Raw genomic sequence first — 15,319 nt, 5'->3', positions numbered from 1 at the left:
AAAAAAAACTCATCTTAATAATCTTCTCAACAAGAATAATATAAAAAAAAAAAATTCCTTCATGAAATAACAAAAAAAGAATAACTAATAACTGCTCTCACAGAAAGAGGGGCCGATTCCTGGGATTCATCGCTGAGACCCAGCTCATTGATAGCTTGAACACGGAAGACATACGTCTCACCAGTGGTCAGTCCATGCACAACAAACCTGTGAGAACCCAGTAATGAGGCAGTGAAAGAAGAAGTTTCTATTTCATTATTTACCGAATAGCATCCTCAGAAGAAACATGTCAGCAACACAAACTCCTGATGCAAGCTTTCTGGTTTTCCAGTGGCATTTAATTTTGTAATGTGATCACATTTTGTTTTTATCTTTGACAATTACCACAAACACAGTCATGCACTACACACAAATGTAAAGTAAAATGTGAAATACTAAAGTTATTGCAAACATTAAGTAAAATTGTAATTACAATTAGGGATCGACCGATATGCATTTTTCAGGGCCGATATAAAGCGGGTTTGCATGATGTTTTTATCCCCACCGGAGAGTAAAAGTTATTCAGCAGAGGCAGGGATTGAGGTGTTTTTTTTTTTTTTTTTTTTTTACAATGTGTAGCATTTTGTGATAATTCCTGAACCTTTGAAGGTGTTTTTTTTTTTTTTTTTTTTTTTTTTCAAAATAAATAAAAATATAGAAAAAACCTCCTATCTTAGACTTCATTAGGTTTATTAGTTTAGTCTAAATCTGCTATTTTAGTAAACACACCTACTTTAGCAAAAATTAAATAAAAATATCGAAAGATCTGCTGCTGGGGACTTGCCATTGGCTGTTGCTGTTGTATTTGAATAACTAATTTAATAAGGTTTGGGCACTGTTTTGGGGATATTTTTAATTGTTATTTATAAATATAATTATGTTTCAAGTTCGCTTTGTGGTAATACATGAGTTAAATATGAATTTGGTTGAAGGATAATGGCTTATTTAAAGTTACCATCATAGAGATTATTGTTCACGTGAGCTACTGTAATTGCTGCTGAATAGCAAATAATAAAAAATTTTAAATACCTGAATGGCTAAATCCACAGAAATAATGTACTTTGTTCTCAATAATTTGCTGAATGTCCATACAAAAGATGAATAAGGCAAACTTTTGAAAGCAATGTAGCTCCTAGTACTCCTTCACTCTCAACGTCACTTCGGTGACCGACGAATTAGGATCTCGCTTTGAGAGATCGATCTACTTTGAGTGTAAACTAAAAGAGCCAATGCACACTGGCATGCAGCTGCATGCAGCTGATCACAGCATAAGCATAAAGACGCAGCAGGTACAATGCATACCAGCTTTTCACTTCGGAGCTAAGCGACAACATCGTTCTGCTCCATCCAAGTGTCTTCAAGTGAGCTACGAGTTTGACGTGCTCTTGGAAGCTTCTGGTGTTGGCGGTACGTCTCTTCAGCGGTGGTCGTTCTGTGTCGAGCAGGTTGCGCACTTCAGGCTGCACTACTCCCCTGTTGTGCTGCAAGAGGCCATTTCCGCTGTGTGCCACAGCACTAAAAAAGCCTTTCCCTGAAAGAGCAACTTTCTCTAAAAGAGCTTCATGGGTGCATCTTTGTAAAGACAACGGACCGTCTTTTTAAAGATGCCGTTTCACCCGTACGTTTCTGGATGCGGTCATTACCTGGCGCCGGGCAATGGTCATGATCGCTGCCTCACGTGTCTGGGCATTAAACACGCAGAGGTGGCTTTTGTGGATGACTCATGTTCTCATTATGGGAAGATGACCATCTCGGAGCTGTAGACCAGACTTCGCTATCTCCAAGGGGGCGGAGTTCAGTTGCCTCTGCCGCAATCTAAGGCTCGTCCTGGCGGCTGCCAGTCGAGAACTACTTCTGGCAGTAGCACGGGCAGTTTGAGGGTCACAATGGTGGCAAACCCATCAGGGAACCAACCATCAGGGGCCCACCACTCCTCCAGAACCTCCGATCAAGGTGGTCAACCAATGGAATGCGCTGGGCGTAACAGCGGTATCATGGGGGGCCCCTCCTGATGACCAGATGTCGATCACTGCATCGGAGGGACAGCTCTCTGAGGAAGTTTCGGCTGTGCTGCCGCCCTCCGGGACAGTGGCAATGCCTGAATCGGATCCAGAGATGACAGCTATGCTTTCCCAGGCTGAGGAGAAGGTAGGGCAGCATCCATGGCGTTTTTGTAGGGAATCCCAATTCGTCAGTCACCGATGTGATGTTGAGAGTGACCGACTGAAGGGAATGTCTCGGTTACATATGGTAACCCTTGTTCCCTGTACCACCTCCTAGAGGCCAGGTCAGCGGCTCAGCTCCTCAGCAAAAACCTGGTATGCATTGCACTTGCTTCCTCTTTATGCTCATGCTGTGAACCGCTGCAGCTGGATGCAATTAGTTTACACTTGAAGTAGATTGGTCTCTCGAAGCGAGATCCCAATTCGTCGGTCACCGACGTGACGTCTCCAGTTACTCCTTCAGGGAACGGGCGTTACCATACGTTATCGTGACGTTCATCAGTATAGTCAGTACAGCTCCAATATCAATATAGCTCCTAGTTCAACAATATAGTGACAAAATAGCATTTTTATTTCAACACACAAGGTGTTTGACCAGTTTTTGCTTCAGTTTTTAATGCCTGGGAATGAGAACAGCTTGCTCACCTAGAGTGAGCCCATACCTGGGCTGTGTTTCCCAAAGCCATTGGCACCAAAAGCCTCTACGATCTATATAGGCTTATAATGTCTTTGAGAAACACAGCGCTGGTCTGCTTGTGGGGCTTGTGATTGGCTTAGGTCTGGTTCTCAGATCTTTCACACAAGAATCAATATAATATTGAATAAGGTTAATGAGTTCCTTTAGAGGATGACATCAGGTTAAATCGGCAACCCCTTTATTTTATTTTATTTTTATTTTAAAGTTCATTAAAAGTTACAATTCTTTTCAAGAGTATCTCAGAGTTTCAGATGCTTTCATACCCTATTCGTGGGAAGTGCCTCAAATATTATCCCCTATACTAAGCACATACCTAGTCTGCTTATGGGGCTTGTGATTGGCAGAGGTCCAGTTCTTAGATCCTTTCACACAGGAATCAATGTAATATCCAATCAGGTTATTGGGATCCTTTGGAGGCACCCACTGGATTAGAACAGAAGTGTCTGTCTCTCTGGTTGCAATGACTTGTCCAGGAGCTGAGGGCACACCTGAATGAACATAGAACTTCATTTCAGGGGTGATTTCACCAACCAGTCCAATCAATCCCTTGACGACCTATCATGCATGAATTAGTTCCACTACAGAAAGGCAGATAAAAAATCATTACTGCCTTAATGATAACATCAAAGGCAGAGCAAACTTCAAAGATCTATATGCCATTTCATATGCATTTCAACATGTCAATATCTTAAGTGAATACATCAGAGGCACTGTACCCTCTGTGACATGCTTTTTTAGGGCATTTACCCTTTAGCTGCAGGGTTGTTACAGTGTCGGTGGGCTCAGAAGGCTCACTGATGCCGTACATATTAGCAGACACCACACGGAACTGATAATCCTTCCCCTCTAGTAGGTCGAAGACGGCATAGCGAGGAGATCTGATGGGTACTTTAGTGTTCACTCTCTGCCAGGATCCAGCTCCGACTTGAAGCTATAAAAATCCAGAATAAAATACACTATTACACAAATATGTATTGTGTGAGAAATGATAATGACTGCTTTAACCTTTAACAATAAAAAAACAACAACAACAACAGTTGTCTCTTCTAGACAGTAATTTAATTAATTAAATAAAGATTAAATAGAGCCAAAGACTGACAATGGATTTGACACAATGCCAAAGTCTGCAATCACAACACATTTATTTATTTATTTATTTTTTTCAGAAGGAACAACTGAGAGAACTGAGAACTGAAATAACTGAGAACTCTGTTAATTTAATATTGGGACAACAGATTAAATAAAATGACAGAAAATTAACTTTGTTTGCATAATTACATAACCTTTTACAGCTATTCATACTCAAGTCCGAAAACGTAGCATGTAGCATTTGAGACAATTAGACAGCCCAAAACAAAGACAAAAATACATTTGCAACCCCTAGGAGCAGCATACAACTTTGCCTGACTATTATTATTACATTAATAATAATAATAATAATAATAATAATAATAATAATAACAATAATAGGCTTTTAATGTCATTTTTAGTTATTGTCAAAAAGCAGGAAAAATGCTAAAATTAAAAATGGGTCTTAGATATCAGTTACTGGAAAACAACAACAAAAAACAATGGACATTGTTTTAAAGTATATAATCAGTCAATATCTACAGTATCTCTGAGCCACGAAAGATTAACTTCTGAGAAATAAATTGGTTCTGTGGGCTGTGCTGCATCATTTAATGCAAAACAAAAACAAATATTGTTATTAAATATTCTTACACCGTAGGTGCTTCTTAATGGATTAATGGTGACATGAGAAGAAAAGTAAACAGCTGAAATAAAGTTTGTGACCATTCAGCTGGGTTAACGTCTGGCAGTGAGCTGAAACTAACCTTCTCAATGTAATACCACATGGGGGCTTTGCTATGGTAGACTGGAGGGACCCAACTGAGCACAACATATGTTCGGTCCGTCTCTGAAGCACAGACTTTAGAGGGAGGTCCCGGAGCTTTTCCCTCGTCTGCAGGCAAAGCACATCAAACAGAATTACTGTTTCTACCCTGAACACACACACACACACACCAATACACACACACACTATGAAATATCCTAGCAATTTCACTAGCTTTAAAAGCAACTTTAATATTATGGACTGATATGCGAATATCATCTTTGCTGCCTCCGCCGCCACATATATAGCTATATATATATATATATATATATATATATATATATATATATATATATATATATACACACACACATACACATATACATATACATGCACATGGGTGACACTGGTTGATGTGTTCATTTCAACTTGAAAAAAGAACCACAGATGTTTGTACGTTCCCTTCCTGACGGAATTCTCATCAAAAACTAATCAGTACCTCTCAGAAGAGAACCAATTATGGGCTAGATAATTATTGCTCATTTTGAAAGCAAAAAGCATGAAAGAATAGGGGGGAAAGCACTAAGTGACAGCTGCTGTCATCTAATACGTAATACAAATTCAAAGACACACAAACTTGACTCAGTGACAAAAGGAAGAATATTTTAAGGCAGCTCCACCCCACAATATTTATATAGGTCACTGAAGGACAGGAACATCTCTGTTGGATTGTCCAACAATATAGAGCAACTGGACGGAAGCCATATACATGCAACGATCACTATAATGTAGTAGCCATTAATGATCATGTGATCATGCAATTAGGTAATATGTTTAAAAAAATGCTATAGAATACAATTTTATAAAGACTGCATCAACAAAAAGCGATGTGTGTGTATATGTATATAACTATGAAATATTTAAGAACTTGCCATAACTTTCCCTTTTTTATTTATTATTATAGAAATGTCCATGTCTTTTCCATTATTTTTTAAAGATTTCATAAATTTCCATGGTTACCTTCAAGGTCATCATAGTAAGTCACAACGTCATGTCTTCCACCTAGTTTTGCTGTTGAAACAAACAGCAGTATATAAAGGGCATTATTAACACGTACAGAGTTGATCACTAAATGTAACTTCATGAGGACTTAGTTTTGCTCACCATGAATTCTCTCAAACTCTGTAGGGTCCAGAGCGGCAATAGGCTCAGACATTCTGGAGGGTCTGCCAATGCCCCGAGAGTTGACGGCACGCACGCGAAAGTAATAAGAGTGCCCCTCAAACAGGCCCTGCACAGCATACTTGCATATCTTTACAGGGGAGTCATTACACTGCATCCAGGTCTCTGTTCCAACTTCACATCTGCCCAATAAGAGTGAAAGAATAAACATGGATGACAATGAATATGGACAGTAATCAAGAATATCCTATCATTACTTCCACGCTGCTGTCAAAGAGTGAAAATTACAGCCCACTTTTACGTTCCAAGGAGATGATATGAGCTAAGGAGCATTTATACGTAATTGCAGATCCATGCAACACTTAACAGTCTGATTACCGTCCAACGAGAGTACATTTCAGCTTGATACTAATGCAGCTCAAAGTGACAGGGAACAAAATAATCACAGCATTTATTAGCATATGCAAAGCATGTTTCTGGCAACAACAAAAAAAATGTGTTGGTAAGCAATTTTCTAAGTAGCCTATATTGGAAGGGAAAACAAACTGTCTTTTGTATTACTGACAACCTTCAATTAAGCAACTTAAATATAACACTTAAAGTGCAGTTAAAACTGTAGACATTGTGCACGTTGTCTTAGTTGAATTTATTTTGAAGAATCACAGCACAAGCACACTTCACACGCAAAACATAAGCAACTTCCATAAGAGGAAGTTTAAGTTTAAAACAACAAAACACAGAATACAGGAAGAAAGCAACTGAGAAATTTACTGAATAATGCAGAATGTCACGGACATTGACAAAATGTTGGAAAAATTAAAATGGAAAAAAATAGAATGGATTTCATAGGGCCCTAAATTTGAGACAAGGCAAATATAGGTGGGGCCAATCAAACAAATGTTCTGTATCAACCGGCCCTTATTATAAACAGCAGTTTACTGGTGATGTTACAACAACTTGTCCTGGGAAATATAAAAAATAGAGCCAAATATTTCAACGACCCATTCAGTTTACCGACTAGTTTCTGTGGGTAGCTAGTTGATTGCTATAATAATCCTCATTTGCATAGAAAGAAGGCCTATTTGCAATGAAAAGTCTGACAGTGACTTTATTTAAATACTCTCAGTAGGTTGTTGTAGCGCATTTAGCACCTGATTAAAATGGATTGCAGGTGGTATGTGGATAAGATGAATGATTCTGCAATGAAACACTGCACGCTAAGCTAGTGCTAGTGCAAGTGTTATTCACATAGTGAATTCCTGTTGTGCAGTTCAAAAAAGTATGTGACAAACCAGTTAATTCCAGCAATTCCAGCAAACAGTCGAGCAGATATTTGACATTTTCTTATCTAATGCAATGACATTTTAAAGTGTCCACTGTATCAAACAACTTGCATAAATGTATTCCATAAAATAACTCCCACTGGGAAGACACCTTAGTCAGCGCAGTCACCTGTCAACAAAGTATCCAATGATGGGGCCTTCAGTGGTGGTGTTAGGAGGTTTCCAGGACACAATGACATAATCTCTATTTGCATCATGGATCTTAATGTCCATTGGGGCTCCGGGAGCTTGAGGAACTGGAGGTGGACCATCTGCCAAGACAAAACATGATGACTCCTACACACCACTGATTTGCTGAGGGAATCACTCCGAAACAGATGTATGTGCTATATAAAATGAATTATGCTAATCCAGACCTTTAAAGGCCAGCAAAAGAATCACATAAGATTTTCAACAAGCCTTGGAGAAGTTCACAACTCTTTACCATCAACGAAGACGTAAGCCCTGTGGACTGCATCGCCTCCCTTGGTGACCATGCGGAGGGTGTAAAGACCCTCATCATCCTTAGCGAGCTGAGTAAGCGTGAGCTTGGCAACACCTCCGCCAGACTCCATTTTCACCCACCTCGACTCTTTCAGGAGGTGCTCTGGAGGGCCCAAAACACAACATGGGGTATCAGAGGAGAGAAAATGAAACTATTTCTTTTGCAGAATAGACTGCAGATCTGGAAAGTGTAATCTGATGATTCAGGAAATGAGATTGGAGTGAAATGAGTCATAAAATACAAATGGACATAAAAAGGCATTTTGTTCTGTACACGACTCGACTGTAAAACAATCACCTACAGAACAACCGGAAAATTTATATATACTGTAACCAGGGGTGAATGCCACAATAAATAAATGCAGCTGTCAGTTACTGTGTGTAGCTACATGAAATACAGTATTTAGATCAAAATATATTCATAATTTTATATAAAATAATTATTTATGCATTTGTAGGTGTAAAATACACTACAAATGTAGAACAAATATTAATATAACAATAAACAGCAATCATTTCCTAAATACATTTGATTCAAATTAGTGTTGGGCAACGATTAATTGTGATTAATCATATCCAAAGTAAAAGTGCATAATATATGTGTGTGTGTATATATATATATAAATACATACACATGAATGTATATATTTAAGAAAAATATCTTTTGTTTACATATTAAATATATTTACATATAATATAAATTATGTAAATATTTTCAAAATATATACATGTGTGTGTGTCTTTACATATACATAATAAATACACACACACACAAACACACATATTATATAAACGAAAAACTTTTATCTTAGATGTGATTAATCATGATTATTTGTTGCCCAGCACTAATTAAAATATTTTATTACATAAAAAAATCCACTTTTGTGAACTTCCATTAAATTTTGAGTGATGATAGATACAAATCATTAAATAAAAGTATTGTCCCAAGACAATGACGGATTGGCTAAATTAAAAGCATTTTAAATTAATTGCAGTATTTACATTGCTGCATATAGGCAAAATGCGTAATTTCTGCATTATTAGCAGCATTAAAATGGAATTGCAATCTGTTTGTTTGAGCAGCCATCATAAAACTCTAGCTTAACCAATAATATGCATTTGGGGCAGGACGTCTGTTGGCAAATCAACAGAGAATGGGGGATTGAAAACAGTCCTTTTTCCCAATTATTTTAGGTTGCAAAAATTGACTGTTTATTTCATATTTAGCAGCTACTGTAAATCTTGTAGTTATATGTAATCAATGAATTCTTAGGGGCTGGTCAAATTACACTTTTCATCCCATTGAATTCCATTCACACATACAAGATGTAAAGATGATTCGCATTTCTCTGCGTTCCAAAGTTCAAGTTAACGGTGAACTGTGTCCTGTAAATTTGTATCATGTGAAATCGTGTGACCAATAGAAGATCGATATTTCACAGCATGGCTTCGTAGCTGAATTAAAAGAACATACATTTATTATTGTTGGTTATTTGTTGAATTTAGGTTTTTAAAAAGATGCTGCAGAGCGTGATGTCATATCACGACCGCTGCAGCATCACATGCTCAAGGTCCAGTGTGACCACAGCTTTATCAACAATAACCGCACATGCATACAAAAACGTATCTGCGTAAGCCTTTGTTGGACACTTCCTACCATCTCTGTACCACATCGCCTCAGGCTGCAGGTTAGCCAGGTTGGGGTTAATAGTCATCCTGCAGGTCAAAGTTGCCTTATCTCCTTCTTTTCCAAAGGTCACGTCAAACGTCTCAGTGAAGGTGATGTTAATCTTAGTATACTTGATCTCAGGTAAAACGGCATCTGAGAAACAGCAAAACAGTTCCTGTCTTTCATGACTTGTTTTTAAATCATACCAGATATTGTAATGAAAAGATGCCTTCACACTTACACTGGTAAGGCATCCAAGAATAAGGCGTGGACATTTCTTCCTCTTTGCACCCTATGAAGTCGACACAAAAAGAAAGTATATAGTGACTTTGCAACAAAAGGATTCATTGTCTAAATTCGATATGCTTCGATATGCTTAGATTCCAAAAACAGGAGAAAAAGTCTTACTCTTCACAATGATGGAGGCCTGGGAGGAGGCCTGTCCATGAGTGTTTGAGGCTACTGCTGTGTACATTGCAGTGTCATCAGTTGCACACCTACAAAAGCATGCATAACTCATTCACAGGTGTCTACAACTTCAATCAATACATGGCTGGATCGCAACACCGCTTCACCCAGTCCACTAATTAATCAGTCAATAAATAATCAGCATGATTGCTATTTGATTGGATATATGCCACAGTCATTTCCTAATTGACATTTGGAAAGCACATAAAGTGCTTCCCCCATCGTGATGGATAAATTGGCAGTTAACTAATGCTCTAATGTCAAGAGGATAATTGCTCCAAACTAAATGCTAATGTAGACTAGCGCCTGTTTTCGGAAAGTATTCAACACGGGAGGCTCTGAGGCTTGAATAGCAAACACGAGACGCAAAGGACAAGAAAATGAGAAGACTGTAATGTGACCTTCAGAGTGACCGTACTATATTAGAGCCCGCTCCCCTGGCCCCGCGGTCTTGAGGAGAATGGCTGTGTGTCAAAAAGTGAAAGGTTTGGCCATTTTAGATGAAATGTGGAACGCCAAGCTTCACCTGTGAGCTTTGGGCTCTGAATGCAAGAAGCCATCAGGAATGTGACATAAGAGCCAGGGTGAGTTTTTGTGGGACTGACAGGGTGACAGCAGTGAAAGTCATCTCTCTGTAAGGCGCCGGAGTGTCAGATGACACCAAACTCAGCACTCTGACATTAACAGCTGACAGGAGCTCAAGACGTGGGCGGCGCACAGACCGGCCCAGGACTAAATTGGAAAAGTTCAAATGCAATCCCAGTGACGTGACTTCCTTTTGTGGAAATTCACTTGCTAGTTACAGGGGGCGGGGGATTAGAGGATTGAATCACATGGAACCTCTCAACAGAGACACCCGCTCAAGAGCTTGTCCTTTGGGGACTCACTGCAAAATATTTTAAGAAAATGCATTAAGAAAATGAAGAATATTTGGGGATTATTAATATGCATGAGAATATCAGCATATTTTTCTTAATGTCATTACTGTAAAAAAAAAAAAAATCATCCCTTATATTAATTTTGAATTATTTGCACATTATATATGTATTTGTTGTACTACCTTTAATTTAATTAGCTGATTTAAATAAAATAAAGATAATAACCACTTGGGGGGTAAAACTTTCAGGTGCATTTATTTATTTATTTATTTATTTATTTTACCTAGGTGAATATATAATAATGTCACAATGCAAAATCGTATTGGACCTAAAATAGGCTATGATATATCTTTATGTATATATATTTAGGTGAAATGTAACCTGGACCTGTAACCTGTTTTTTTTTTTTTCTCTCTCTCTCTCTCTCTCTCCATCTCTCTCTCTCTCTCTCTCTCTCTCATATTCCTGCTAGACACAATTTTGTAAAATGTTTCATAACTTGAAAGTTTCCTGCTTTCTGTGGCCAATTAATTACTAGGAAGTGAACATGACTCAACGTTAGTCTTGTCACTCATTCGAGTTTGTTACTCATTCTGTTCAATACAGATCATCAGTAAACCACATTCGGCCACTGCATCACTAAAAAGTCCAAAAAGTACACAGAAAAGTTCAAATTACTTGAGGATGGAGAGGGCATGGAATCCAGCATTGCTCTCCACAAAGTACTTTCCAGAAGAAACGTCCAAGATGACATCATCCTTGAACCTGTAGAATATTTATGATAAAATAACAATAGATCCTCTAGGAGTTTCTTTATATGTGATTGCAAATATTATGAAATGTTTGTAAAGTAAAAAGTAAAGGTGAAACTGTATAACACCATAAGAGATTTGAGAGCATCTGCACTGCACCCTAGTGAACAGGAAGCTTGGCAGGCCTGTTTGTGGGAAGAATTCTCACCATTTGACTTGTGGAGTGGGATATCCCTCCACAGTGCAGAAAAGTTTAATAGCACTGTTTTCATACACTGTATGGGACCTCAGTCTAACCACAAACTTGGGGCCCCTGATCATGGACTCCTCACGGATGTATTTCTCAGGCATCTTCTTCTCCACCTGATGAAACGAGACAAAAAAAATTATTGAGCTGTTGGATCATAAGAAGTGATCCCGAAAAAATATATGTCCCAAGATAGAGTCAGTCCTATTTAACCTTTGTTTCACTCAGTCTATTACAGCAAAAGTCTTTAAAGTACATTAAAATACAGGTTGACTAATGAAAGTACTGTAACAAAAGCATGTCAAAAAAAGGAAAGGAATGATTGTTTAAAGGGCTTTACCACTCCCTGGATTCTCTTCTGTGTTTGGTATTGATACTTCACCTCTTCTGCCGCAGAGCTGAAAACACACATTTTCAGACACTCTCAAAAAAGGTACAAACCTGTCAATGAGGCGGGACCCTAAGGTACAAAAGTTAAAAGTTAATTTTTTTTACCTCTAAATGGTACATACTGTATTAGTACTTTAAAAGTGCATATTACTACTTTAAAAATATGTTTTTAAAATACATACCTAAAATACATACATATACATACATATTAGTACCTTTTAAAAGGGTACCACCTCAGTGACTCAGTTTTGTACCTTTGTTCTAAAAGTGTATAATAAAATGATAATAGAATGCTCAAAGCATTACTCTATACAAGCAGCATGAGTGAATTCAATGCTCCTTGTCATCTCAGGTTAACAATCAGTTTATTCATTTTGATATGCATTCAAACATGCAAAAGCATATCATAATTCATGCATTTCAAGCAACACAGTCTTAAGTGGAAAGAAAAAAAAAAGGAAAGAATTTGATATTTGATCATCTTTAACAATGGTTCATGTGAATTTTGCAATTATAGGTATTAACCTACAATACTGACATTTTGACACCTCAGGCAAACAATAAATACCATATATTAAAATAGAATATAATTAATTTTGTAATAATACATTTATAATATAATATCATTTTGATCACCATTTTAGGGCAAGTTTTTAATTTTAATCAACAAAAATAACTGTAATTGCCATACCATGTTTCTTATCCTTAAACTATTTTAATGGCAAAGCTTATATTATATCTGAAATGTATAATTGTTTCCAGGAAGTATCTGTGTATTTGGTGCAATATGTGTCCATAATATATATATGATTGGTCAAGTTAAAGTATATACCTTAGGCCCTGTAACTGATAACCATTTCTTTTCAGTTTTTCACCATTTTAATCACCTTCAGCTCGATTTAAATGGTTCTGCAGTGTGATAAATGCAGCCTGTGGTCTCTCTCACTAATATGAGGTCATATAAGCCACATGCATAATTAGAAAAGAGTTTTACATGGAGTATAGCGTGTCACACTGCAGTCAACTTCCAAGTATTTCATGTCAACTACCCAGAGGACAGTAGTGACATGAAGGGATCAGTTATAGCTCAGCTACTGTATGTAATAGAGTGTATTAGCAGAGCTCCAACAATGTTATTATATGTTATACATGATGTTGCTATTTTATTACAAGTAGTTTTAGTATTGCTGTGAACATTATGATTAGCTGCAATGATTCATTAAACTTGAACTTGCTGCTGTATATTTTATTTTTAATTTTTTTAACTTACCTGGAGGATTCCTGAACAACATATTTAGACTCAGTACTGAGGTATTCTTGACCGAAATGCTTGTGTCTGGTAACAACTGCAGCCATATTTGGCAACCCCAAGAACCTATGAATAAAACCTGGAACAAAAACATGCAGTGTCTTTGCACACAAGACAAAACAAAATGCATTCATTGATAGATGCATAAATTCCAATGCTTTAATTTCCAATTTCACTGTTTCTCATTATTGGGGAAACAGTTTCGTAGCACATTTTGCTGAATGCGACCTACTCCTGATATGATTTGGGGGTCAGGAAAGTGAACCTGTTTGTGGAGATGAAGAGGAGGGGGTGTTCTAAAGCTTTGGGCCTCAAGGAAGCCAAAACTCACAGCAGTTTAAAATTAGAGGTTGGGGGTTGGGATATCAGACAGTCCAAGAAGATGGGTACAGTAATCCATGGTCATTTCTACTGTATAGTGTGCATTAATGAAAGCTATTATTGTGTAAATGTCCTGAAATATTGACAGATAACCAACTGCTCATGACAGTTTATCTTCTATTATGGATAAATTAACTACACTACAATACAAACACATTCCTCATTTCTTTTTGATGAATAATTACATAAACAAACAATCATGCATTCTCAATGCAACATCACATTATCTCATTCACATGAGGCCCACATACAAGCATCTACTGTGCATATTAAACACAAATATATATATATATATAATATATATATATATATATATATATATATATATATGCACAGATATATATATCATATATGCACAGATTTCATTAACATATTTGGCAGACGACATGTAAAAACGAACTGTTCGCTCTTTGCATAAGGCATCAACTAGTGCGACAAATATTGCAAAGGTCATTTCATTCAACAGGTCACTTTTAAGAGAAAATTTTTCCACAAACAAAACAGTGTCAAAGTTTGTCCAGTTATTCATTCATCCATATTCACAAAGCACTAAAACTGGTTTAATTGCCAACTTTTTATGCATCCTTTCAAAGCCAAGTGCAGCGCCCTGTCAAGCAAACATCATTCGAGGCAGATCAACATCCAACCAAGATAAAGTTCAAAAGTTTCCTTCAGCCTCAACGATTTTGTTTTTCCACAAGGACAACTCTGCATTATAATTTCGGATCAAAAGTGTGGAAATACGGGGCCAGACATAAGCTACTCACCCCAGGAGAATACAAGAGCGCGACGCGGAGGTAGATGAGCCTCTACCCGCCAGTGAGAGACCAGCTGATGAAACGCAAAATATTAGCCATGCGGAATGTTGCCTCTCCCGCATCCCATTTATGGATAGGCATCAGACTATATATAGCATTTACACTAACTTCCAACATCATTTCGCACAGATATTAAGACGCTAGGCAGACGTTTAACTTGACGCTGGATACTGAATGAGTTATATATAGGCTATAAAAAATAAAAAATAAAAAATAAAATAAAAAATCAAGAGATAGATTAAATAAGGTCAGTCGAATGGAAATCATTAATAATTTCAAAGTAAATACATAGGCTAATAATTGGTTTGAATTAGTGGAAAGACTCAATTCCCAGAGACGTAATGCACTCTTTCCATAATTTTTGATGCCACAGTTTTAACTTTTTATTATTATTATTATTTTTTTTTAATTGATAAAACAACAATTTTAATTTTATTGTTTAATGTTTTGAGAGAAGTGATCATCTCAGTACTCATTCCATCAGTACGTGCACCTAATGGTAGGCTATTACACAAACAACGGCCTTGTTTTATTCTAGATTTTAACCATATTTTACCAACAAAATTGAAATGAATTTGTGGGGTTTTCAAGATGTGTAAACATTAGCTGTCTTTCGATGTTCAGTGTCTCATGGATGGTGTTCTTGTGGGTATGACTGGAAGCACAGCCATTAATAATGTACAGAAATGTAATATTATCACAAAATACATAACAAGCGGGGGGGTTCCAGTTTTTTAGGGGTGAAAGGGAAAAAAGCAAAATAAGGTACATTTATAATGCCAGAAATATTCTGTTGTACAGCAACAAATATGCCTCCTGAAGACTA

The 15,319-nt window shown here is 37.2% G+C and overlaps 1 protein-coding gene across 2 annotated transcripts in view; it reads right to left on the bottom strand.

Moving 5' to 3' along the window:
* The window catches only part of LOC109068548 (myomesin-2-like), a 44,931-nt gene extending 30,361 nt beyond the window's left edge, over positions 1 to 14,570 (bottom strand). The window contains exons 1-16 of one of the 2 annotated variants that reach the window (XM_042736239.1): positions 14,443 to 14,521; positions 13,256 to 13,373; positions 11,936 to 11,993; positions 11,557 to 11,711; positions 11,275 to 11,361; positions 9,659 to 9,747; positions 9,492 to 9,542; positions 9,239 to 9,403; positions 7,523 to 7,684; positions 7,208 to 7,349; positions 5,738 to 5,937; positions 5,594 to 5,644; positions 4,575 to 4,702; positions 3,487 to 3,670; positions 3,053 to 3,227; positions 86 to 207 (exon numbers count right to left, since the gene is read on the bottom strand). In XM_042736239.1, coding sequence (XP_042592173.1) covers positions 86 to 207; positions 3,053 to 3,227; positions 3,487 to 3,670; positions 4,575 to 4,702; positions 5,594 to 5,644; positions 5,738 to 5,937; positions 7,208 to 7,349; positions 7,523 to 7,684; positions 9,239 to 9,403; positions 9,492 to 9,542; positions 9,659 to 9,747; positions 11,275 to 11,361; positions 11,557 to 11,711; positions 11,936 to 11,993; positions 13,256 to 13,341 — 1,855 coding nt within the window. In that variant the 5' untranslated portion in view covers positions 13,342 to 13,373; positions 14,443 to 14,521. Of the gene's footprint in view, positions 1 to 85; positions 208 to 3,052; positions 3,228 to 3,486; positions 3,671 to 4,574; positions 4,703 to 5,593; positions 5,645 to 5,737; positions 5,938 to 7,207; positions 7,350 to 7,522; positions 7,685 to 9,238; positions 9,404 to 9,491; positions 9,543 to 9,658; positions 9,748 to 11,274; positions 11,362 to 11,556; positions 11,712 to 11,935; positions 11,994 to 13,255; positions 13,374 to 14,442 lie in introns of both variants that reach the window. The other variant, XM_042736238.1, reaches the window with a different exon arrangement.
* Positions 14,571 to 15,319: the final 749 nt, after the last annotated feature.

This window comes from Cyprinus carpio, chromosome B13 (genome assembly GCF_018340385.1).
Source record: "Cyprinus carpio isolate SPL01 chromosome B13, ASM1834038v1, whole genome shotgun sequence".
NCBI classification, from domain to species: domain Eukaryota; kingdom Metazoa; phylum Chordata; class Actinopteri; order Cypriniformes; family Cyprinidae; genus Cyprinus; species Cyprinus carpio.
Note: the sequence above shows the minus strand (reverse complement) of the source record. Positions and strands in the feature narration are given on the sequence as shown.